This window comes from Narcine bancroftii, chromosome 10 (genome assembly GCF_036971445.1).
Source record: "Narcine bancroftii isolate sNarBan1 chromosome 10, sNarBan1.hap1, whole genome shotgun sequence".
Taxonomy (NCBI): Eukaryota; Metazoa; Chordata; class Chondrichthyes; order Torpediniformes; family Narcinidae; genus Narcine; species Narcine bancroftii.
This window is the reverse complement of record NC_091478.1, coordinates 82,339,197-82,366,393: the sequence shown is the minus strand read 5'-3', so window position 1 is coordinate 82,366,393 and position 27,197 is coordinate 82,339,197. Positions and strand designations below refer to the sequence as shown.

At 40.7% G+C, this 27,197-nt stretch overlaps 1 protein-coding gene across 4 annotated transcripts in view; it reads left to right on the top strand.

Annotated features, from left to right (window-relative positions):
- Positions 1-27,197, top strand: part of rbl2 (retinoblastoma-like 2 (p130)) — a 103,303-nt gene that overhangs the window by 22,632 nt on the left and 53,474 nt on the right. For all 4 annotated transcript variants that reach the window (XM_069901591.1, XM_069901592.1, XM_069901590.1 and 1 more), the window contains exon 5: positions 16,627-16,755. In XM_069901591.1, the coding sequence (XP_069757692.1) occupies positions 16,627-16,755 (129 nt within the window). The remainder of the gene's footprint in view (positions 1-16,626; positions 16,756-27,197) is intronic.

The following is a 27,197-nucleotide window of genomic DNA, read 5'->3' as shown; positions in this document are numbered from 1 at the left end:
TGGTCTACGGTGCACCGCTAGCCCAACCCGGTGAGTTCGTCAGCGCACCTCATAACCCCCATCAATCACTGTACCGTCTACTTGCCTGCCTCCAGGCCCAGTTGGACTCCTTCACACACCCACCGCTGCCCAGACGCAGCACACGGGCGTCTTAAGTCCCCAACGAGCTGTATTCCGCAGAGTATGTTTTTATCAGACGTGGCCCCTCCACAGCACCTCGACAAAGACCATACAAAGTCATCCAGCGTTCAGGATCCACTTTCACACCGGACATCGGTGGTAAGAGGGAACTGTTTACGGTGGACAGGTTAAAGCCAGCCCACTTTGACCCCACCGAGCCAGTAGTTGTGACCCAACCCAAGAAGCAAGGCAACCCAGCAAAAAAGGACATTGGCGCCGATTCTGGGGGGGGGGGGGGCTGTGTGGTGATACGCCATTAGGCAGGTGAACCGAACCCACTTGTCACGCACGCGGCAGGGCAGCTGGCCAAAATGGCGCCGTCGGGGGTTTCCTCCCGACCTCGACACCGAGCTCAGAAGCCCGCGCTTGCAACCCATGTGACGCCCCAGTGACGTCGGGGGCCCCCCAGCACAGTTTTCAGCCAGGTCCAGGCTGGGAGTATAAGACCAGCCTGCAATAAATCAGCTTTGCTCACTGAATTCAACCCGTCTGGTTCCTTCACTGCGATCCTTCAGTTAGCAGTGTAGCCGCCGCTACACCTTCATATTATTCTCACTTAGTAGTGTCAGGCTGTGTCCATCTCCAAGAGGAAAGAATTCACGTGCTCACCCTCAATGTTCGGTGGTGTCAACATCCCTATTGCCATCAACATCTTGCATGTTACCATTGACCAGAAAATTAGCTGGACAAAGCCTTGCCTGCACAGTGGTTACAGGACCAGTTCAGAGACGGGGCATCCTGTGGTAAAAACCTCCTCTTCTGGTGCGCTGAAATCTCTCCACAAACAATGTCATACAGGTCAAGGGTGTGGTCCAGTACTCTCCACTTCTCTGAAATGGTGCACCTACAATAACATCCATGGTGAAAAACCACTGATCCCTCCTCTCCAATACAGGTGCACCATGGTGAAAGTGGTCATCATGCACAAGGCAGGTTACAGTGACTGTGACAACACCTTCCAACCAATGATCCCCATCACCAAGAAAAACGTATGCAAAAAGGTGAAAGGAAAACTAACACCTGATGGTTCCCCTTCAAGTCACATATCTCTTTGACTTGGAATTACCTCATTATTGCTGACCAAATGGTAGAGCTGCCTCGTCAATGTATCTTCATCAAAAGCACACAGCTTTTCTGGAAGGTGCCGTGCCTGCTCCTTCAGGGGATGAGGGATGGACAATGAATCTTGGCCTTGTTGGTGATGTCAAAATCACACAAAAGACAAAAAAAGAAAATGCATAATGAAGGTGTCATTACTTCGAAGGACCGCAAACAAATGGACATTGAAACCTTCAGTAAATCTTACTCGTAGTTTTAATGAAAATGCTTTCTTAGTGTAAACTGTGGTTCTGATAACAGAGTTAGTATTATTTCTAATATTTTCCTCCAAAATTGCAGTTTTTTTCATTAAACAAAGCTTTGAAACAGTTTATTTAGTGTTTCAGCAAGCAAATGTGCAGCTGAGGAATGTTCCTATTTCAGAATTATCAGTTTGTGGTGAACTCTGGAAGAAATTGTTTGCCATCCCATTATCATGGCTGCAGGGTGTAGAATGTCACAATCTTGTTGACTTTGGACAAGAAGCCACAGTTTGGCTGAAATTTCAGCTGAAGACTTAATTGCACAATGACATTTCAGTACCATTTGCGAGGCACTGAGCTTCAGCCTTAGCAGGCTCCAGCTGGGACTCTCTGAACACAGGCAGTGTTTGATCATGCTGGAACTTGGATGGACTCTGCAGAGAATTGTATTTGCAGAGATTTGTATCGACCTGTGCAGACTTGCTCATTTCCTCCTCAGGGTTCAGCCAGTTGTAGGCTTCAGGGAAAGGTTGAGCTACCCTTTAAACTTTTTCCGCTTCACATTTGAATCGTCAGAACTTTTCCAGTCTCTGGCATGGAAGAAAAGCTGGAACTATAAACCCAAGTTCATTACATTTAATACGGAGTCTGCAAATGGCTCTGACAGCTCGCGATTGCTGAGGTAAGTAAATTTATTTCCAGACTGTCTGTACCTCTGCTATTGACAGTGAAACTAGGGTGCCACCCAAATTCATAACTGTAGTCACTTTTTTAATGTTGGCGATTGAGATGCATTTGAGAGAATCCTGTGCACTTTAGGAGATTTTTTTTTAATGCTTGTGATTTCACTTGCACTTTTTTAAAAGCCAAAAGCCCAACTACATTGAACGTTAACAAATAAAATCAAAGTAACGCGTATGCTGTAAAGGCAATAACTTTTTTGTATGTCACCTGCATGCTGAGGCTTGCAAAATACCACCTGACTGTATGATCAGTTAGTATTTTTGCAACTTTAATTACACTGAAGCTTAATACTGGGTTTGTCAATTCTTCACCTCTGTGCGTTTCTGATTTCAATTACATCTTGTTTGAGAGAAGCAGGCACATTTTTTCGAGAAGAAAATTTACAGCACAGGGAGAATGTTTAAAAGTGAAGCCAGCTTATTTATTTTTAATACATCTAAAACAATGCTGGACAAATGATTTTAAAATATGTTACCACCTGATCTATTCTTTTAGATCAGTGGTTTTCAAACTTTTTCTTTCCACTCACATACCACCTTAAGCAATCCCTAACTAATCACAGAGCACCAATGGCACAGGGATTACTTAAGGTAATATGTGAGTGGAAAGAAAAAGTTTGAAAACCACTGATCTAAAAGAATAGCTCAGGTGGTAACATATTTTAAATTAATTTGTCCAGCATTGCTTGGCAGAGAGGAAGAGAGGAACAATAGACTTCTAATCATACAATTCCTGCTGATTTTAACAGGATACACGATAGCTATTCATTCTCTTTTTTTTTCTGAAAATTGGAGAATATTTGCCAAATCTTCACCATAAGCACATGTAAATTATACTAAAATTCAATGCAGTACAGCTGTGAATACATTAACATCACAGCTCTGACAATTTGAACAACAGCAGCTAGACTTGAAATGTTTTGGACGTTAATTTGCTGAGTAGCAGAATAAACATTTATGATATGTAAACTCAATCTTTGGAAATGAAAAATTACAACTTGTAAAGTATTGTTTGTTTTTAAAGCAAATGATTGGTTTCTCATTTTCCAGTTTAGAATAGTTTTAATGTTGGTCTCTTCTGACAATTCTTCATTCCATCTCATTTTCCCTCTATCACCCTGTTGGTTGCAAGATGCAACAATACTGGAGTTATGGTCTAATCAGAGCAACCACCGCCGATCAATTAGTCCAGGGACTAAGACGTGACACAAGGAAAACCACAGAGATGGAGTGATTAGGGAACCTTTTGGATAGATAACATCTAACTTCAATCACAGAACAGTGGACCCTGGGCGAGAAGTTATTGTAGTTAAGTTGTGTCAGGCGCAGATCATCTCCTTTTAAACCCACTAATTCTGCATGAAGATTCACTGAAGGATTCCATATAGGTCAGGAAAGCAAAATCCTCTTGCCAGAGTCTCTTCAAGCTTAATACTGAAAAGGTACCTTTTTCTGGTATGATTTAATGAGGGATTGTAGAATTTCTCCTTTATTTCCTCACCCAAACATAATGGCTTCTTTCTCTCCACCACTCCCCTTTAATTTTTCCTTTATTTTATGTCGGCTGTGCTCGATGTCCGCCTGTTTGGAGGGCATTTTAAATGTGATTTGATATCCATTTTACAAACAGCTTTGTGAAATTTTTCATAATCGTTAACAACCCCTTTATCAAATAAATTACACTGTGGAAGGAAATGGAGAGGGAGGAGGAATTGTTGTGTGGTGGTTGCCACAGGTCCACAGCTTGGAATAATGGTGAGGCGAGAAAGCTATGAGTAACTGTGACCCTTTCCTTGATGAGCAAAGCAGTTAAGGCATGCACAAAGCTGCAGTTCAGTATTGAAATAGAAAGTTTAAGGGTAAACCGAGCTAGTAAAACTTCATTGCTCTGAGTAAATAATTTTTTAGATATATGGTTGAAATTCTCACTGCAAATGAATTTGGTGCTTTGTATTGTTGATGATATTTGAGGGAGTTGTGCTGGGAAAAGTATATTTGGTGAGAAAGAAAATCCTCGACTGGTGCTGAGATTTCAAGATTATTTTGTTGTCATGAAACAAAACAGAAAATGTGATACAGTACATTCTGATTATCTGAAAACCACTTAACCAAAATTCTCAGTTATCCAAAATTTTAAGTTGGGGGAAAAAAATAATTTCTTAAATTTATGCATTTATTTTGTAAGCAGAGATCCATAAAAAAAATGAACATTAAACATTATTTCATGCTTGTAAAACCTTGCATTGTTTTTTTTCTTGTTGTTTAACCACCGATAAGAGTATTCTGCTGATGCTACTGGGCTGTTTAAAGCAATTTCTCAGTTATCCAAAAAATCCAGTTAGCCGAGAAATATCCAGTCCCAAGGATTTTGGATAATCGGAAACGTACTGTATTACACAAAATTTCCTTTAGTCTACCTTAAAGCAGACAAAGATTCACTATCAGCAAAAATGCCCCAGCATCCCTTACAGCCAGAGAAAGAAGTAAAAGAGAGTCCCCTCCCCACCCACCCTGAGGATCATTGAATGTGCATGGCTTCACCTACAGCACTCATTCAGCTACACAGCCTTCAGTCCCTGCTATCAGCAATCAGATGCACATCTCTGACACAATCAGGAAGCCTCGGGCACCCTCTCGCATCCTGGGTCCAATACCTGGAACCCCTTCAGCCAGTTTCCAATCTGCACTCTCATGTTAGTCCTTTGACCGCAGTGGCCTGCAGACTGTGTAGGTTCCTCACCTCGAGTCACCATCAGCCTGCTTCCTGTGTGTTCTTCAGCCTCAGAGCCCCTCACTGGTCTGCCACCAAGGTTACCATCCCGTGCGTCATCTTCTCAAACCGGTGCCCTGCACTTCCCCTGAGCCAGCAACCCCTGCCAAACACAGGCACTGCCATTTTGGGCCAGACCCCTCGATTCCAGGGTTTTAAAATAAACCCACTGTCAGCTTTTTTTAATGGGACGCTTAAAGCCTATACAGAGCCAATTGTAGTTGGACTGGGCGGTTGTACCCCACATGGGGAGCATGGAGGTTTCATTCCTTGCTCTCCACCGGTCTGCACCCGCGGCAGCGTTGCCATTCCAGCAGCACCATCATGTTTAAAATTAGAAACGTCTGCATCTAAAATTAGATAAGGTTGACAGAATTTATTTCCCAAGATGATAATGTCACACATTAGAGGGTACGTATTTAAGGTAGATGGGAAAAGAGTAGCAGAATTTAATAGAAACATGATTTTATATGTTCTCTGGATGTGTGGGTCAAAACGTTTACACAGAGAGTGATGGCTGGTGGGTGAGATCTGGGCCCAATATCCTGCTCACCCAGGGAAAGTGCATGCGTAATAAACCGCCTCTCCTTTCTCGGTGTAGTGGCCGCTATCTGTCTTGCCAGCTTCTCCTATATTACAGCACCTCATTGATGTCACCCATTTTCACCAAGTTTGCTCTGTTATGGCACGACTGAGTGTCCAGCGGTATGACTGGATGGGTAGGCTGGGCTCATTAGCTTTGTTTGGCAGCCAGCCTGAGAGAAGGAAAACTCTGATTTCAAACCCAGACAGGTGGAGCTCGTTAGCCTTGTCACACCATCTTTCAAGGAGAAGGACACTCCGTCGTAACACCTATGACCTGAGGACTTGACTGTCACCATCCCAGATAAACCCTGGGTGTAAAGGGTGGGGCCAGTACTGAACATATTGTACTCCACCTAAAAAAAAAATCCATTGTGCAGGTATGTAGGACATGCCCATATCTACGATTCTTCCTAAATCTTTGTTCACAAAGCCAAGCCATGAGTGAGGAGGTGGGTGTCTGGAGTAGTGGTGGAAGCAAATTCAATAGTTATGCTTAAGAGGCTTCTATATCAGCATATGAGCATGCAGGGAATAGAGGGATGGGTATCATGTATAAGCAGCAGACTTTCAGTTTGAATTGGACATCATGTTTGGCGCAGACATCTGAGACAAAGAGCCTGTTCTTGTGCTGTGCTGTTCTGCTCTAAAATGCTATGCTCTAGTTTAGGCCAATTTCCAAAATTCCTACCACGAGTTTTGTTTACCTATTCTGGATTTGAGCCAGAATATTGTGTAAACTTTCTCTGGTACATGCCAATGTTACTGTGCAGAAGATGCAGAAAAACAGTGTGTATGGACACAGCTACATAAAGATGATCGTCATTGTCTTTCCCCATTCACTCCAACCCTTTAAAATTAATCACAAGTCTACTTTGCTGAATGAATATCATTATGAAAGTTGTCACTTCGATCATGTTAGAACTGTGTGGTGGGATTTTCATGTTTGCTGCAATCAGAGGTGGTGCTTTGAAACGTTTTTAATTTGGAGTTGTTTTCGCATGGTTTTGTGCAATTGGGACAGAGTTGAAACCAACAGAAACTCTAGACGAGGGAAGCACAATAGGCTGCAGATGCAGTGATTTTCGTAAACAACTGAAATGCTGGAGGAACTCAGCTGATCTTTTCAGCATCTAAAAGAGACAATGTTTTGGGCCTGAGCAAAATCAGAAAAGGTAGATGCAGGATACATCAGAAAGTCTTAGAATTCAAACAATGGGGGAGGAATCCAGACCAACAAAAGGTGTTAATTGAATATGATGAGCGGCTAGGTGAGAATTTATCATATCTGTATGAAAGGAGACAGGGAAAGGACATTATCTGCCAATAAGGGGGCTGGGGCTCATTTAAATAACTTTGCTCAGCAAATTTTGAATGAGTGCACCACTGGGAGGGGTGGGGGGTATTTTTGAGGTATTCTCCACCAGAAGTGCCATCGCTGAAAATTCCAAGGAAGCTTTTCTTTGTTAATGGAATTGTATTACATTACGGGAAGGATGTGGAAGCTTTGGAGTGGGTGCAGGGGAGATTTACCAAGGATACTAGAATTGGAGAACAATTTTTATATGGCAAGGTTAGGGCTTTCCTCTTTGGAACAAAGAAAGATGAGAGGTGTCTCAATAGAGGTCTACGAGATTATGAGAGGCATAGATAGGGTGGACAGCTGGCACCATTTCCTGGATGACGGTAGCAAATACCAGAGGACATCTGTCGAAGGTGAGGGGAAGAAAGTTTAGGGACACATCAGAGGTACATTTTTTTCACATAGAGATTAGTGTGTGTCTGGAATACATTGCTGGGGTGGTGGTGGAGGCAGGTACAATAGTGGCATTTAAGAAACTCCTAGACATGGATGGAAGAAAAATATGGTTGTGAGGTCATGAATGTTTTGATTGTTGAGCGATTTATATAGGTCTGCACAACATTGTGGGCCAAAGAGTCTTTACTGTGCTGTAATGTTCTATGTTTCAGGCAAAAACAGGAAAGAAATTTGAGTGATTTTCAAAACCATGCTTTTTTTAATGTACATATCTCCTGGAAGGACTCCCAACGCTATGATCCCTTTTCATAAAACCCACCTTTGACTTACCTTTTGACTGTGCTGTGCAGAGCATTGTAACAATAAACAATGCAGGTGCTGACATCCATCAAACAACCATCAAAGGTTGTTAAAATGAATCTGGGCCCAGGACAGTGAGATTCAGTGATACATCAAGGTCCTTCCATGCAAGCTGTCCTGTGAGAAGAAAGCCTTGAACATTTTGGGTAATATATGAGGGAAGACTTTGGGAAGAGAAACCTATGTCGGAGGGGAGGTTTGTGGAACAGATCAAGAAGTGTTGCTGGGGGGGGGGGCGGGGGGGTTGTGGAAAGGGTCAGATGCAGGATTGGATTTGGCAAGGAGCATGGTGCTTCGATTTTACAATGGACCTCGGAGTGGCAAAGGATTGGATGAAGGCTACATTTTTTGAAGGGTGCAGAGTAATATTCAGGACATTTCAATGGCTGGTAGCATGAGTGTTGGGTATTAGGAGAATGTCAGGTTGGTTGTTTTGTAGAAGGGTCACGGCTGGTGAATGTGATGGTGGGGTTTGGAGGGCAAGAATGAGGCAAGGTCCATGACCATAGGGAATGGGTGTGAGAGAACTGGTTTGGTAAATTACTTGATTCAGATATTTCATGTTGACAAGATCTGCTGAGGGAGGTTCACTTTGAACTGTTCAGATGCACTTTTCCATTGATGAATCAGAAGCAACTTCTCACGCGTAACCTCTAGCTGGCATTGACCACTCAAGCTCCATTGAAAAGATGTCCTGACATATTGCACACTGTCAAATACCACTTTATTGTTCTGAAATAATCTTTTTTTGTTGTGTCAGAAGCAAAGGATCCTGCGTGAACTTGATTCTTATCCATTTTATTGTAATCTGACAACATTGTGTGAAATTTGCTGGTCAAGATCCCTTCCACTAAAATAGGGCAAGCTTTGGTAGACAACTTGGTCAGCGTGGAGTCTGCAAAATTTTGACTCTTTCATAGTCTGGTCTGTTTATGTGATCAGATTCGGATAGTGGCAAAGCCAATTTTCTCTGCAATCACTTCTCTGTGTTGCCTTTTTAAATTGAATTCCTTATAAGTGTGAGAGGACGCAGTAGCACTTACTAAAGTTGGCACCGTGTTTGCATTACAAAATAAAATGGAGTCATTTTATCAGTTTTTATATGTGCGATAAATATTGGAGAATAATTAATTATACTACTCAGTTTGCCTTTATTGTGATCTATATTCTTCATGGGTATATTTTTCTTGAAGGCGATTGTTCACAATTTCACTATCACATCAACAATTCAACTTGATTTAGGGGACAGTGGAATTTGAAGGGGAACGTTTTTCTTCAGGTAAAAGTTTGAGAAACAATTGAAATTAGTATACATTATCTTAGAGGATTCTTTGCCCAGTCACGTGAGAGGAAATGTCAGTGGTGATAATGATGGCTATATAATATAGTATAAGTCGTTTACTGTTTCTATATTGCCACCCTTGTCCTTCACTTCACGTGGTTCAACACATCTGCAACAAGCCTGGACTTGTCTGCATGATGAACCCTGTAACTCCAAGCTAAATGGTTATTACTTCCTTTTTTCTCAAATAGACACAAGAGCATTGTAGACGTGTCTTTCAAGGTTTGTGTAAGTATGCTTAGTTCATTTTGCTCTACATTGACTGGACATTATTGTAGCCTCGTGATTTTTTTTTAAATTTGAAGGTAACTAGCAGTGAATGCATGTTATATCATAAGCTCAATAATGTGGAGTAAGTGCCTCATTGTACCAAGAGAATATTCAGTTTCAAAGCACAAAATGGCATGAGATGACCCAGTCCCTGGGTTGATGCTGCAGTAGGCATATGTCCAGGGCAAAGTGATTATAGACAAAAGGGATATTGATATCATTCTGCTTCCATTCCATCGGACTTCATCTGCTCAGTATCTCAATGCAAATTCAACCTAACAAATCTGGTGAAACTTGGCCAGGCTTCTCCATGGACTAGAAAGTTCAAGCTCTCCAGAAAGTAGACAGACAAATGAAATATGAGGCATTTATTCTCTCAAGGCAGGCAGCCCGTTTTTTTGAGATGTTTGCCTTGAATGTCAGTGCCTCATGACCATACCTTCAGATCCTGACTGCTGCTGTGCGGGGCACCTGGAGTGGGGGTGCTCAGTCCCTTGATGTTTGAAGAGGTCTCACTGGAATGATGCATGGGCACATGTGAAAAGGAGAATGATTATAGAAATACTTTAAAAGATGTCATTAATTTCTGTTTAATTTGTAAATTAAATGACACCGTTCAATAACTTTTTTTAAGCAAATATTTGGCAGAGCCATCTACGATAAATCAGATGCGTTGGTTTCTCAGTACAGGAGCAAAATAATGCAGTGGAAGTGTGTGTCTTTTAAGCCACTACATTGAATTGCTATTTAGTAAACATCTTAGTTATTGGTAGGAGTAAAGCACGAATGTCTGCAGAAACCTTGTTTGAAATAAAAACACAAAGCTGGAGAAACTCAGCAGGTCCAACAATGTATTTTTTTAATAGCAAAGTTAAAGATACATAACCAATATTTCAGGCTTGAACCCTTCAACAGGTATGAATAAAATGGACCATTTTATTCAGGTGCCTGTCTGCATTGTGCTCATGTCTTGATGAAGGGTTCAAGCCTAAAATGTTGGTTATATATCTTTATTTTATCAAAGTATATATAAACTGTTTGATCTGCTGAGTTTCTCCAGCATTTTTTCTTTTAGTTATTAGTTTTGCTTGTTTTACTATCTTTTAAAATGCAGCATGAAGATGCGAGATTGATAAGTTTGATAATGGCACAAACCAATTTATCATAATCATACGGGATAGAAACAGGCCCGTTGACCAGAATAACATTGTCTTAATTCTCCACATATAATGTCCTTCCCCTGAGGAGTTGAGGTGAGATGTATTCATTTAAGATAATGATGCTACAGATGGCAATTTGGAAGTTCAGTGAGACTGGCGGTGTTCGGTGAAGTACTTCTATTGGGGAATTCAATATTTCAATTCGACTGTCGAGGATTTTGGAAAGGAAGTCTTCTGGCAGTTATGCGATTGTGCCTCTTGGTTTATGTTATCTGAAGGGATCAAGACAGAAGTAAGTGCAAAATAGACTTTTTTAAAATCAGTTTCCACTGTTAGGAGATGCAGAGAGTGGGTAAAATTAAAAGGCACAACAAAAAGATTTGATCTGCAATGACTCATATGGAAGGCAAGTTTGATCCCACCAGTACAAATTGCAGGGCCTGTTAAATCGTCGGGCATGCCACCATATTGTGAAAGAACTTAATGTTGTGTAATCTGAAACAAACATAAGCACATGGGCAAACAAAAATCATTGGTCACTCGTTCATGATGCATCTTAAATTTTTAAACTCAAAATATATTTTAGTGATTTCTTTCCAGAACAGAGATCTTTAACTGTATAAGTGCCAGTTCAAAAATAATTGCCATATGCAGTAATCAGGAAGAAGCACCCAGATCTATCTGCCAGCAATCAGGCGATATCAATGCCAGATTAACGTAGTAGCAAAAGCAGCATATGCTACGAGCCCTGCATTTTCATCGACCCCGCGCTGAACGTTTGCTCTATTATATAGTACTGTACTTGCTGTTTTACTATAGTACTATACTGATCGTGTTATATGGCGAGCTCTCCACTGGCCACCGAGACAGAGGTGCACCAAAGAAGAGGTACAAGGACTGCCTAAAGAAATCTCTTGGTGCCTGCCACATTGACCACCGCCAGTGGGCAGATCTCGCCTCCAACTGTGCATCTCGGCTCGGCGCCTCACAGTTCGGCGGGCAGCAACCTCCTTTGAAGAAGACTGCAGAGCCCACCTCACTGACAAAAGACAAAGGAGGAAAAACCCAACACCCAACCCCAACCCACCAATTTTCCCTTGCAACCGTGTCTGCCTGTCCCACATCGGACTTGTCAGCCACCAACGAGCCTGCAGCTGACGTGGACATTACCCCTCCATAAATCTTCGTTCGCGAGGCCAAGCCAAAGAAAACTGACTTCAACTTTTATGAATGACTGGGAAGTCCCTCTTTGCACCTCTTTCCCTGCTTATGATTACAGAGATTTTCGGGAAATTCCTAATGAATCCTTCCTTTCAAGGAGGCTGTACTGGGTGGCGTGTAGAGAGAGTGTGGCCAACCCGTGAGTGTGCATAAATTAGATTCGTGTTTCTCAACCTTTTCTTTCTACTCGCATACCTCTTTAAGTAATCCCAATGCCATCAGTGCTCTTTGATTAGTAACGGATTGCTTCAGGTGTTATGTGAGTGGGAAGGGAAGGTTGAAAACCACTCCTCTGGACCCAATTGTTACTGAAATATTTTGCTTGAGAAAAAATTGTCATTGGTCCATTTCCTTTGGAGTTATGAAACTGTGCACATAACGAGTCAATGAGGTACGATTAAAACAGTGGTTTTCAACCTTTTTTTCCCACCCACGTACCACCTGAAGTAATCCCTTACTAATCTCAGAGCACCTATGGCATAGGGAATACTTCAGGTGGTATGTGAGGCGAAAGAAAAACGTTGAGAACAACTGAATTAGATGAAGAAATTTGTCAACCTTTGCAAATCAATTAATTTTGTCGCTACATCAATGTTGTAACAGAAATGAAATGAGGAAGAGTATAAACTTCTGGCAATAATATGCCTATGAATATTAGGACCACTAGGGTATGGCTTGGGGTCTGTCATATGATAAAGATAGAAGATTGCAATGAATGTTAAATGTGGGTCCTGTCGTAATTAGTTGAGGTTCCTTTCATAAAACCACTAAAATCATAGGGTGGCATTCCCAAAGAAAATTCCACCTGGTCCCTGAGAGTGTCTCCCACCCCCTCCAACCCTCACATCAGTGACTTAACCTTCAGTGCCCATCTGTGAATATTTCAATTCAACGATTAAAAATCACAGACAGAATCCTTTGAATTCTAAAATACAACATACTTTTATGTTTTCAATTCTATGTTCTTATCTCCAATGTACACACTTTGAATAGGAATGCATTTTAACTACCTGTTCACTCACAAGATGACCTGTGCCTGTACATGTGATACTGAACCATGTGAAAATACATTTCTAAAAATTGTTTTGCTCTAGTGTAGACTTCTTACCTATTGTTATAAAAAGCCGTTTTACAACAGCAGGTAGTCTATACTTGTGCAAAGAAACTTTTAAAAACGTATTTTCAAATGGTTCAGTATCACACGTACAGGCATGGGTTTATGTGTTTAATATTTTGGTGTATATTTTTAATTTAGGGCCCCTTTATAATATATACTACAGGCCCCACACTAGCTTAATCTAGGTGATATTGATCTGACATGCGTATATTGGCAATTTTATAACTCATCTCCTGTTTAAATAGGTCCCAACCTAGCTCTAGAAACCTAGCACAGAGAGCAGGGACAGTCACCTGAAATTAAACTTTTCCTTAACACTAATACAATAGCAGATATTTTGGCCTTCAAATGCTATTGAATTTACAAATGGTGACCCTCAAATTCAATTGGTGTGTCACACAGTGTCCAACTGATGTGCCTTTAAAGGTGCTGAGGAATTTCAATGCACTTTTGACTTGTTTGAAAGATGAATGTTTGCATGGACACCTGACTCAGATTTATCTTTTGACCAACATCATTAAGACAGATGATTATCACATTATTGTCTGTGGGACCTTGTGTCATCTTCCATTAGTTCAAACTTTTCAAGATCACAAAGCAGTGACTGCAAATCAAAATGTGCTCAATTGGTTGTAAAGCAAAAAGGAGTTATTGATGTGAAAATTGTTCTTTCAAACACAACCAGCTTGCAGAAATGCATTTGAATATTTAACATTTTTTTAAAAATTGTAAGAGTAATTGCTTGGAGGTTGCTTTTCTGGAATGTTCTAATTCAAGTGTTAAGTTCTGCTTGACGGCATTCCTTTTTGATTATAGCCGAGCAGTTGTCTCTGTGTCGATGGGGAGAGAGTGTGTCATAGAAAGATACAGCACCAAAGCAGGCCCTCCAGCCCACTGAACCCATGCTGGCCACCAACCATCCATGTATACTAATTTTATATTCATCCCATTTTATTTGTATTGCTCTCCCCCTCATTCTCATTAATTCTCCCCATATTCTACTACTCACCTACATTATAGGGGAAATTTAGATAGGCGAAGGTAACCTCCCAACCCATACAACTTTGGGATGTGGGAAAAAACTGGAGCACCGAGAGGAAAGCCACACAAGAGAAGGTGCAAACTCTTTGCAGATGATACAGAGATCAGAAGTGAAGGTGGATTTTGAGGTGATGGCTCTCTGATTTGATGCAAAGAGGTTCCCAGCAACAGTTAAGCCAATGGATCCCAAACTTTTTCAGGCTGCCGCCCCCTTGGCCTCCAGGCCACATCCCAAGAGCCTTCCCCCATACAACGATGCTGGGGGTTGGGAGGGGGGGGTTAGTGGCAATGCTGAGAGGAGGGGTGGTAGCTGTGGCAGCGCTGAATGGGGGTAGTGACACCAGTACAAGATGACGGCCACCGAAACCAGCTCTCACAAGAATGCCTTGTCGCTGTTTATTTTGCTGCCAGCCCAAATGTGGCCAGAAATTGACTGCACTGGCTTCTTCATTAAACTTTGCAGCAAACTGAATAATAAAAAGACTGAAGGTTCAGAACACCCCCATTTCCTCACCAACCCCTTGGATCTTTCCACCACCCACGGGGGGAAGGCAGCGCCCACTTTGAGAATCACGAAGTTCAATTAAAAACCGGAGAAAAATGAATTTCACCCAGAAGGTTATCAAAGATTTGTGTCAGATCCTACAGATAGATATGTAGCTACAGCATCTTCCTAGAAGGAAGCCCTTTTGGAAACCATATTCTCACCCGGCACGTCCTCACCCGGCACGTCCTCACCCGGCACGTCCTCACCCGGCACGTCCTCACCCGGCACGTCCTCACCCGGCACGTCCTCACCCGGCACGTCCTCACCCGGCACGTCCTCACCCGGCACGTCCTCACCCAGCATGTTCTCCTGTGCTCCTTAGAATTCATGGAGCAGAATCTTATCTGCACTGACCAATTCTCCCAAGGTGGACTTTTCCAAACTTGGTGTTCGATGACAAATGAGTGAGTTTAGTACATTGGCAAACATGTCAGCAAAAACATGAAGACCAAACTTGCTGAACAGTGCAAAAACAAATGGCACAAATCAACTTCTGGATTCAAAAGACTTTACAAAAGAATTGAGTGCAAAACTGCCTTTTTACAGTTACAAATGCTATTTTCCACATATTTGAATTCCTCTGTGCTTGTAGGAGTGTTTTTGTTTTCTCTTTTAATGCGACCCCTTTCAATCTAATTTTTAAACATTCTAAATTTCCTTGCAATTAAAATTTTCCACACACTGACATGCTTCTCAGGGGTTTGTTGTCCTGAACTAATTATTCCTGCTTTCCTATCAAATCGTGCTTCCATCACTCCAGGTTTCAGCGGAGTGGAATGTTTCATGCACAAGCAGGTGGTAGGTGATTCAACATCAAAAATACAACGTTCCAGCCTTGGTGCCAGTAGGCATTGTTGAAATAGTTGTGGTCATCAGAAACGCACATTTCCAGTTCTGCTTCGTGTTAATGGGTGATTTGTTTTTCTTATTTCTGTTGTGGAATTTTACAATCCATTGAGACTAAGGAAGTAATCAGTGAAAGGCAAATGCTTGGCCCAACATGAATGTGAGCATGCATCATGGAAATGCTCTGATCCATTAAGCCGTGGTTCTGCTTTTAATGAAACTTGTGAATAAATTATCAAAACAGGTTACTGTGAGTTCAGTTGAATATTTAATGAAATAAAAATAATTTTCAGTGTTAACAAGTTATGAATAATTCAGTAATTCGTGAGATGAAACGTTTTTAACAAAGGCATTAGATATCCCTTGTCAGTATTTGCAATGGCTCCATTTTATGCATTTATTTGCACTAGGATAATTATGAATATTTATTATCTATCAATCTTTTGTATTTATTGTCTCTTTTCAATTCAATATAGTATTGACGTTTATTTCTGCAAAATACTTGCACAGCTACAACACACTAGAATGTTGGACCATAATTGTGCCATACATAGTGGAGTAGGCGTTCGTTGATCAGATCATTCTTTTGTGAATAGTTGTCATTTTCATGTTACGATATTTGATCTAAAGTAATTATTCTATCACGGCATGCTTTATAACAATTCATGGTGCTTTAAAGGATCTATCAGTGCACAAAAGTGCTGGAGAAACGCAACAGGTTATGCAGCATACCTTCTTCACACCTGGGACAATTTAAGCAGTCAATTTAGTCCAGCAACATCCACGTCTTTGAGATGTGGAAAGAAACCAGAGCCCATGGAGGAAAGCCCATGAGAACATGCAGACTCTTCGCAGGCAGCTCCTGAGGCTGCGACTAAATCTGCGTCACTGGTGCACACGCAACAGCTGATCCACTTCGCTGCAAAGCTGTCCTATCCATCAGAATTATTACGTTCGATACTCCAATCAACCAAGCTCATTTGTAAATTTCTTGCTCAATAATTGGATTCCCTTACTGCTGCCTCTGATAGACTGAGTGTGCCCAGAATTAGCAGTTATTATTGTTAACATTTCACTCTCACCGAGTCAGAATTGGAAACTTCAATATTAATTCTTATGAAGTCAGCATTATGTGGTGGACATTTTATTGATGGAACTCTCATAACTAACTTGTATTTATTTTCTTGGGTTAAAAGCTTTTTTTTTAATTCCAAAGTTACAGTGTGAGTGTTCGTTTAGCCTCCTTCAAAATAAGGAATTATTGATCAATAATTGAGTTGTACCACATGCATGCCAAAATTAATTATACGGGTACCAAATTATAAAGGTGTGATGAAAATATGTGAAATCAAAATGCATTTGAAATATTATTTTTTTCTCTCAAAAGGAAACTTTCCCATCATCACTGATGATCTTGTTAATTCCTATCACCTTCTGCTATGCGTGCTCGACTTGGTATATGGGAATGCTTTGCTCTGCTCTCACCGCAAAGATTTGTTGAATCCCAATTTCCAAGGTAGGTCCCTTTCTTCAGCTCTGTTAATCGCTGTATTGTATCTTATTTTGATAAAGATGAAAAGCTTAGTGACGTTGTATTTAAAGTAGATGATGCATAATGTTACAGATAATCAATTAAGTGAGTGCTCAAAAACTGTGGGAGCCATGATGCAACTGTGAGGTCATCTATGTTAGATACAAATGAATCTTTAAAAAAAAATCAAGAGTTTTAGTTCACAGAGCCTTCACCACCAAGTGCATAATCACTAAGGTTGGAAACAAAATGTCTAGGAAACCTGACATTTAACAAATACAGAGAAAATAGAAAAGTAGCATTAGGATAATGGTGAATAAGAATCTTGGTTTGAAGACCAGGTCATCAGATCAGCTTGCTAGACATAAGTGACAAAGGAAACCTTGATCGTGGTGGTTAGAGTTTCTATGTACTTAATCTATAGTTTTGGACCAATGATTAATCAAGAGAGGAACTTAGAACAGATGTAATATAGCAATTGATGGAGATTTTGATTCTCCCAAAGACGAGACAAATCGAATTGTACTCAAAAGTCCAATCAACGTTCAATAAATTTGTTCGAATTTCTTTCTCAGTGATAACATCACGCCCGAACCAGTTTCTCTTGATTCCCATTGTAGCCCATATTCTGAGTCTCGAATAATCAAGATACCCTGGTAGAAAATTAAAAGAATTCCCATTCTCTGAGTAGGAATGAATGATGTCATCCCTGTCCTGAATTGTTAACCCTTTTTTTTCCTGGAGTGATGCCTAATATTTGGACTCTCCAGTCAAAAGAGATCACCTCTCAGCATCCATTCTGCTGAGGCTGGTCAGAATTTTATATGTTTCACAATCAGGGTGGCCATGCACACAGTGCGTTTTTAAAAAATAATGATTGATTCATATGTATCTCACACATATATCGGAATATTTGGTAACCTATGACCTTTGGAATAGCCACCCTATCACAATGCTTATTTTCTCTTCAGAGAGCTAATTGTCTACATACTACACAATTCACATAACAATGTGTTTTGACTATTGATTTCTGTATAATTAAAATATTTATGATACAAATTTGATTAAATATGCATTTGAGTATGAGAGAAGTCAGGATTTCTAAAATGTATAGATAGTGCACAAACAATGCTTTAAATAATAGAAATTCAGATATGGTTATACTCAGTTACCACAAGGGGGAATAATATTCCTGAGGCAAAGCACATGATCCACCCTTTAAAATAACAAGAAAATAAAGTAAATTATGAAAGGGTTCATGCTTTGGACTTTTTGTAAACAGCACAAAGTTATATCATCCATTTTCCTTCTCAACACTGCACCTGTATGTCATTAATATCCTACGTCCTCTGCCAAGTTTTTTTCTGGAATGAATCTAACACTTGCAGTACTTTGGCACAAATTTGGCAATTTAAATCCTGCCAAATTATGCACTCTCCTGTCCTACCAGCAAAAAAATTGCACTCCAAAGACTTCATCCTTGTCCAAGCTTAGAGGCTTGGCATGTGAGCTGTTTAGTAGACTCAAGCTGCTGTCTATCCAGTTATCTGTGGCAATCCAGTAACAAACAGTAAGGCAAAACAACAACTTTGTTACTTCGACACAACTGCAAATCTTGTAATTCATCGAAAGTTTCTGCTGCTGGAATTGAAATGTGAGGGGAACAAGAATTTTCTCATCACATGCTGACCTCATTTGTGTCATGGTAACATTTAAGACCTTTTGACTCTCTCTACCAATTTTAGATTGCCATGAACAAGTGGTTTGATTACATGAAAAGCCCATTTTTTCTTTGATTTGTCATCTCCATCATCTTGCCAGCAAAGATGTTAATCCAATAGGCCTACTGTTACCCTGATCCCTTGAACAATGGTGTTAGGTTTGCGGTCTTCCAAATGCAAAGACACATCTGCTCCTCAACATCAAACTAAGAGACTCATTTAAGGCCTTACTTGTGCATTTTATCGATTTTCTTTTTGCTTTCTCTGAATTGCACAGTTTATTTACATTCGTTATCTGTTTACATGTTTATGCTGTGTACGGGTTTTTTTGACACTACCAATTTAGTGGTTATTTCTGCTGCATCCGCAGGAAAAAAGAATCTCATGGTTGTATGTGATATCATGTATGTGCTCTTACAGTAAATCTGAATCGGAATCCGTTATCGCTGCAGCCACTTCCTCAAAACCTTCCGTTGCTGAACATTGGAACTTGATGAATTGTCTGCCTTTGGTCTTTTTGACTTGACTACCACCTTGTACAAGTCCTTCTGCAGTCTTTGAATCTAGCCATTGAGAAATTATTGAGATGTTTGCAGTCTTCCACTGTGAAGACTGAAACACTATTTTAACTTGTCTGCCATTTCCTTGCTTTCTATTGTCAATTCCCCAGTCTCATTCTCAGGAGGGGTGTTGGTAGGAGGTCCACACTTGCCTGACCTAACATATTTTTAGATATATATATGCATAGATGCTCTTGCTGTTCTCCCTCCATGTTAAATTTTTATTCTCTGGCTGCTAGTTCTTGTAAATCTGTAGTCCTCTTGACTACCACTAGCTTTGCTATCTGATCACCACATGTCACTACAGTGATTCCTCTCTTGATTAACAATGCTTGTCTCAAAATACAGGATGAAGTGTCCGCAAGGACATTGTGATTGCTTTCACAGCCGCTATGCAATCAGAAACATGCATCTTAACATTTTTTATGAAATCTAGCTGATGACAGAATAACCTGTTGCCTACAGGACATGTTATCAATATAGTGCTGGCTGGTGCACTCAATGTCACCAAGACCAAGAAGCTAATTGTAGGCTTTAGGAATAGGAAATGAAAACCAGAGACACCCAGTGATCACTGAGGGATCAGAGGAGGAGAGGGTGAGCAAATTTAAATTCCTGTGAGTCACTATCTCAGAGTCACTATTCTCATGACACATCACACCAATTACATCGTGAGGAAAGCACATCATCGACTTCCTCAGGAGTTTGCGAAGGTTTGGTGTAACCTTGGCAAACTTCTGCAGATGTGTAGTGACAAGCTGCATCATGGCCTGGTTTGGGGACCCCAGTACCTCTGAGCAGAAGGCCCTGAGAAAAGGCAGTAGGCACAGCTCAGTAAATCACAGACAATACTCTCCCCATGATGGAGAAAAATGTATATGGGACGCTGCCATTCAAAAGCAGCAGCAATTATCAAGGATCACACCACCCAGCACATGCTTTGTTCTCACTGGTGCCATCAGGAAAGAGATGCAGGTACCACTAGATTCAGGAACAGTTGTTTCCCCTCCACCATCAGACTCCTAAGCATCAGCCTCAATCAGAGACTTATTTAAGGACTCTGCACATTATTTGTTGCTGAATATTTATTTCCTATATTTGCACAGTCTGTTGGTTTACATTTCTCTCTTTGTATACATATTTCTTCTCAAGTACAGTTTACAGTTACCTATAAGTTAAAATTCTGCCTGGCCCACTAGCAAAAGAATCTCCGAGTTGTATGTGATGTGAAATTTGAACATTTTTGTGATCTTTTATAATTCAGTCGCCACATTGGAATAAGGTCAGAACATTAGTTGTACCAGAAAATCTGCTTAAATGTCACTGAAATGGAAATTCTGAAGGCAATTACTTTTCATCAACAAAGCAGTTTCAGAGATGGAATGTACACATTGTAACAATGGATTTGAATTCCTACTTGTGAGCTATTGAGTATTTTGAAGTGTATGGAAATCCACTTTCTAAAAAGAGTCCTATGTTGAAAAATATGAAATAGATTATATTACAACAAAACACTCAGCCAAGCATGCCACATCATCAGTTACCCATTTGTTCTCGTCCACAATTAACCTGTTCACTGCCACAAATCAACATCCGGTGTCTTTGAGATCTTACATATTGTAAAGAGAACAATATTAAAATGAATCTTTAAATTGGCCTGCGTTTCAATCAACTCGACCAAAATGTGTATTATTTGAAAAGGTACATGTACAAATATCATTCATTTTACACTCCCTTTATTTCTAATGAATCAAATCTGCCAGGATTTTATAATTAAGGAGTGGCTCTATGGACCAGTACAAATTTCTGAAATGCAGGGATTTTAGATTTACAGTAGCAACAGATTTTAGTTTTCATTTCGAAAAAAAAACAGATAAAGAATTGCCATTGAACAAAGCAGAAAATCAGCTTTATTGGTTTGAAAACCATTCAGCCATCTACAGTCATATGCAGTGGTGAACTGTGGTTGCATAATGCCTTTTGATCGTTCGATTGCCCAGGAATGAAAAAGGCTTCCTTGACCCTCCCCTTACCATCTTCATAATCTACTCTGGCATGACAAGAAGGTCTGTCTGCATTATTGAAACGTTATCTTTTTACTTCTTGCACTAACTGGAATGTTGAATATTTATTACATGTCTACCTTTTGTATTTATTATCTCTTTCTAAACTGGGCAGACCACTGGAGTTGTTTTTTTTTAAAACAAAAGTACTTGTTTGACAGCAGCATGTAAGAATTTTGGTGCCCAGGTATATTTTACTTATGTGTACCATCATTTATATTTCTCTTCTTAACTGAAGCCACCAATGCAGTTGGAACCATGGTTGGAAATTACCCAGGTATGTCCTATTCACAAAATACAGGACCCGTCCACCAGCTCTGTCAATGTGCTGGCAATCAGCAGTTGAGGGATGGAATCTGCCTGTGCTCTGTTTGGGTTTTGCCAGGACCAGTCTGTTCCAGACCTCATCCCCACTCTTGTCCACACATGGGCTAATAAATGAGAAATATTATAGGAGCCAGAGAAGGAGCACTAGGCACTGTCCACCTCCAACGATATTCCTCCATCCTGCCAATGACATTTCATAGTATTACCATTGTTGAACCCTCACCATCGGCATACTGACCAGAATCTCAATTGGCTTAGACACATATGCTGAAAAAAATCAGTCACAATATGGGCTTTTTGGCAAGCGTCTTAACTCGTGATATACAAATCAGGAGAATGATAAAATACTTGCCCTCTTGTCTGGCTAAGCCAGCACCAATAACTCACAGGAGCTTGATATGTTCAAGGGCAAAGCAGTACACGACTCTCACCTCATCAACCACCACTGGTGCACAGTGCTTTAGCCTACTCTGTGAGTTGCCCGGTGGCTCAAAGCAAAGAACTACACAGGATGTTGGCTGCTGGAGATTCCGGTCAAGGGACTTGCACCAGGCTGCGAACTACTAGAGCCATGCTCCTCCAACACTATCTCCCTAACCCGCAATCTCTACTTCTGAGAAGAACCAAGGCCCAGGAACGCCACTTTCAGGTACTCCTCCAAGTCACGCACATTCCTACATTCCTGACTTGGAAATGTATCGTCATTCATTCATTGTTGCGGGATCTCAACAATGCACCAAAGTGTTGGAGGAACTCGGCAGGCTTTGCTCGATCTCAATCCTGGAATTTGCTTCCCAGCAGCAATGCAAGATATTCTTCACCTGAAAGATTGCATTCTTCCTTCTTGAGGGCAGCATGGTGATCAGTGTGATGTTATTACAGCTCCAGCAAACTGGCTTCAAATCTAACGCTGTCTGTCAGGAATATGTACATTTTTTCAAGTGGCCTGCATGGGTTTCCTCTGGGTGCTCCAGTTTCCTCCCACCCTCCAAAATGTGTGGGGTTGTAGGTTAATTGGGTGGCAAGGGTCCCAATTGTCGGAAATGGCTTCTTCCATATTGTAAATAAAATATAAATTATTTTAAATTTATTTTAAAATTTGGGTTGGACAAGTAAATCCTGGTGTTGCCACTGGTGCATTGATTGTAGAAAATAAACATTATTTAAAAATCCTCTTGTTCACAATGAAAATATTCCAGATGTTCATTATGTCCAAAATGCAAATAATTCTAATTTAATTTGGTGTGATGGCTTCTTATTGGCTGAGGCTACTGACTCCCCAACTTATTTGTACTTGAGATGAGAGCTGAATGATGCCTTACTGTAAAAGCTTTACGGCTAAATAATTTCCTGGCCCTTACTGTGCTAACTCAGACTGAACATGAAATACAAGGTTGTTAGTTCCTATGGAACCTGACCCAGCTTTGATATCTGTGTGCAGGAAAGGCAGGGAGAGAACTAAAACAGTTTTTAACATGGTGGAAAAGCCAAAATCCCATGGTTTGTCAGCCGGACACTCATTATTCGTTCAACCTTAAAATTGATCCTATTTCTCTTGATATATCAAGAGCCAAACATATGGTATTCAGGAAATGGTTTGGAGCAACATGCAATAAAGCACCTCTCACTGCACACTCTCCATCAGGTTAGTGATTAAAAGGCATACTTTTACATGATTGATCTCTTCATTACCCTTAGACGTTTGTTTAGTGAAGGTTTCCCACTGCATTCCATTTCAGAATGATGAACTCCACGCAGATAAATCGTCAGTATTTGAATTTCCCTGGACTCGCTTCATTTATCCATTGGGCATATTGGAAGCACTATATTTGCTAATATGCTATGTCTTGAACACATCTGGACGCTCATCCTCACTAAGGCAGGACTCCAACCATATGCTTTCACATCAGTTGGGAATATTGTGCTTGAAAAGAGAATGTGTTTATTTGGCTTCTGCTTCACACTAGGTCAGATTTCATTGCTGTTGTGTCCACTGGTAGTATGTACAGGTTTGGCCAGCATTACTCAGTACTCAGCTTTTGAATTGATTGTTAAAAGTTAAAAAAAAATAGTTGCTTGCAGTGGGTATTTCATATTTATCAGAAACCAGGCCTTTTCTTACAAAACTGAATGCCATTATATTGTTTGTTTCCACTCTGAACCTTCTGCTTTGTGGTTCTGAATGAACTCCCAAATTCTGTTTGAAATGGCAAATGCCACCCACTGCTCAGTCATCCCTTTGCCTTTTAATGTTTTCAGAAGAAGGCACTTGCTCCTTGACTCTCCTTACTTTAACTCTTCTCACAGCATCAAGAATTGTAACCTAAGAACTGAAAGCACCTCAGAAAGAGTGGGAACTGGAGATACACTGTTCATGTATATAAATTGTTGGCAGCAATTGAGGGAAGGGGTTAAACAGACTCTACTTGATGCACTGAATCTTTATCAAGCACAGGTTAAGCAACAATTGGATTAATTGGTCAAAAGAAACATAAGAACTGCGGATACTGGAATCTTGAATAAGGATCTGCAGCTGGAAGGACTCAGTGGTTAAGGCAGCTTCCATGGAGAGAAATGGTCAGTTAATATTTTGGGTCAAGACCCTTTTCCTGCTACTTCTGGATGCTGCACTGAAGTAGGGTGTTTCCCTTCAAAGGGTCCAGAATGCATTCATTGGAATGGCTCCAGGATCCCCAAAATTAGACGGGAAAGCTGAGGTTGTCCTCTTTGGTGTAAGGAAGGTTGAGTGGAGATTTGAGAGAATTCTACATGATTTTTGATCATTTTTGAGGCAACAGATGGAGGGAAGCTGTTTGAGGACCAAGAGATGCAGAATCAAGCATATAGGCGATAAGGGTCCTGGCTGTGGGTAATAAGTTATAGAGATATTTTCATGCAGAGATAGTTAAAGCCTAATATCTGTATCAGGGGGTTGGAAAAGGGGTGGATGGTGATTGAGCAAAAATGTACAAGTGCTTCTGGAAGAAATTAGATAGGCACTTGGGGTGGGGGGGGGGGGGGGATCAATTTCCTGGGTGTCTGGGAAGTGGGAAGAGAGTGGGAGAATCCAAATGTTCTATACAGAGTCAGTATGAACGCTGAACCAGGACCAAAGAATACTCTGATTTAGTAGAAACATAGAGAATGGAAGTTCCTTTGAAATTGAAAAACTTTTGGCTGCATATCATTTCATTTTGGGAGCAGGGGGTTAGGGGGAAACTCTGTGGCTCTGCCATTACCTGTGTGACCATCTCAAGTTGTGTAGATTTCTCCACTCCATCACACACCCGCTAATAATCCCCAGATTTGCTCATTTTGCTGTGTGACCAGACCCAATGCTTTCATCTCTTGTTTCCCTCCCAAAATCTTTTCACCTTCCTTCCTTACTTTGTTCATTTCCTAACATATTGTTGTGCAGTTCCATGCCAAATGTAATATGTTTGGAGATATTTAAATTCATTTACTGCTCATAATGAGCCAATGTTGTTCACTGGTCTTCAGGAGGAAATCAGGAAAACACAAACCAGTCCTCATCGAGGGCTCAGCAGTGGAGGGGGTCGAGAGCTTCAAATTCCTGGGTGTCAACATCTCCTGGAGCCTCTGTGTTGATACACTCACGAAAAAGGTTCACCAGCAGCTATACTTTGTGAGGTGTTTGAGGTGGACCTCCACCATCCAGGCCATACTCTCTTCACTCTGCCACCTTTGTGTGGGGGGGGGGGGGGGGGGGGAGGAGGTACAGGACCCTGAAGATGAGCACTAGTAGCATAAAGACAGTTTCTTCCCTGCTGCCATCAGATTTCTGAATGATCAATGAACCAAAGTCTGCCTCATTTTGACTTTTTTGTGCACAATTTTTATTTATTTTTGTAAAGTGGTTTATATGAATGTTTGCACAGTGATGCTTCCACGAAACAACAAATTTCGTGACTTTTCAGATTTATTGTCAGAGTACATACATAACATCACATAAAACCCTGAGATTCTTTTTCCTGTGAGTCCTGCAGAATTACCACTAATTGGTAGTGCAAAAAAAAACTCTACACAGTGTATGAATGTAAACAAATAAAGAACTATGAATAGAATTTGAATTTATTGTTGTGAAATTCGACAGCTAACGTAAAATATGTAAACAAACTACAATAAAGAGGGAATAAAAAAGAAAATCAATAAAGTGCACAAATAAGAGTCCTTAAGTCTCTGATTGAATTTGTCGTTGAGGAGTCTGATGGTAGAGGGGTAGCAGCTGTTCCTGAATCTGGTGGTGCGAGTCTCATACCCCTTTCCTGATAGCAGCAGTGAGAACAGAGCGTGTGCTGGATGGTGTGGGTCTTTGATGATTGCTGCTGCTCTCTAACGGCAGTGTCCCTTTAGATGTACTCATTAGTGGGGAGGGTTTTAGCTTTGATGTCCTGGGCTGTGTCCACTACCTTTTTGAGGGCTTTGCGCTCAGCGGTACTGGTGTCCTCATTACCAGACCATGATGCAGCCAGTCAGTACACTTTCCACCAAACCTCTGTAGAAATTTACCAGAGTTTCTGGTGTCATTTTAAACCTTCATAAACTCCTGAGCAAGTAGAGGTACTGACGTGCTTTTTTCACGATGCCATTGGTGTGCTGGGTCCATGAAAAATCCTCCGAGATAGTGACTCGCAAGAACTTAAATTTGCTTACCCTCTCCACCTCTGATCCCCCAATGATCACTGGATTGTATACCTCTGACAATAAATTCTGATTCTTATCTTATTCCTACAACATACTCTGTTACTGGGTTGCCACAAGCTGGAGAGATCCAAGCTTGTGTTGGAGCTGCTGCCTCGGTGGGAGAAGTGACATGTCAGCAGCACTTTGAGCCGCAGGTGGACAGACCAAGCAGGGGTTGGAAAAATTTATACTCGGAGAAGATTTTTTGTGAAGACCAAAGCCTTCCTGGAGCCTCCCTCTGTGGTCATTCCACAGCAGAGAGCAAGTACAACAGTTTTTACTCAGTTGCGTCAATGTTTTGATTCTAGCCACTCACTTGAGAAATATTGATCTGGTCACTAAGCGAAAAGGAACCCAAGAAAAAACATTTAACCATCCCATGGATGAACCTGCACTGGTGCTGTGATATTTCACGCTTCTGGTTCAAAGGAAAAAAAGAACATGTTGCATAAATCTCATCACAATCAAATGGCTTAAAAGGGACTTAAAATAGTATCTAACATTGCATTTAAAATGACAACTGAAGTAAGGATATTCCTGAGAAAGAAACTTTTAGCTATCTGTGGTTTGTTGGTTAGAGAGTCTGACACCATTATGGTGTGGTGGAGTTAGCTTTCCAGAGATTTTAAAGTGGGTGTTGTCAGCAGGCTTAAAATGTCAACCTGTGCCCTTTGATGTTGTTGTCTTTATAAAATCGGCCTTGTGATTGGAGTCGACTGTTGCAAGACCCAAAGAGTGGAAAAACTGAGAACACATTCTTATCAATGTGTTTTTTTAACAATAAAAATAAGCCCCTCTGGAAAGTTTTATGTCGGTGACAGATCTAAATGAAGTTTCTGACTCTGTGATTCATTACAGAAACAATTTGTATCAAGACTGGAAATATATTGCCCAGAAATTACATTGGATTAAAAAATGCAGGAAATTGTATTGCAAATGCTCAAAATCAAACAGCAACGAATGAATGGTTTATTTGGGAGTTTTCAGGACCAATGAACATTAATCCATTTTAAAACTCAGTTGGAACCTTTAATTAGTGGAGAAATAAAGTT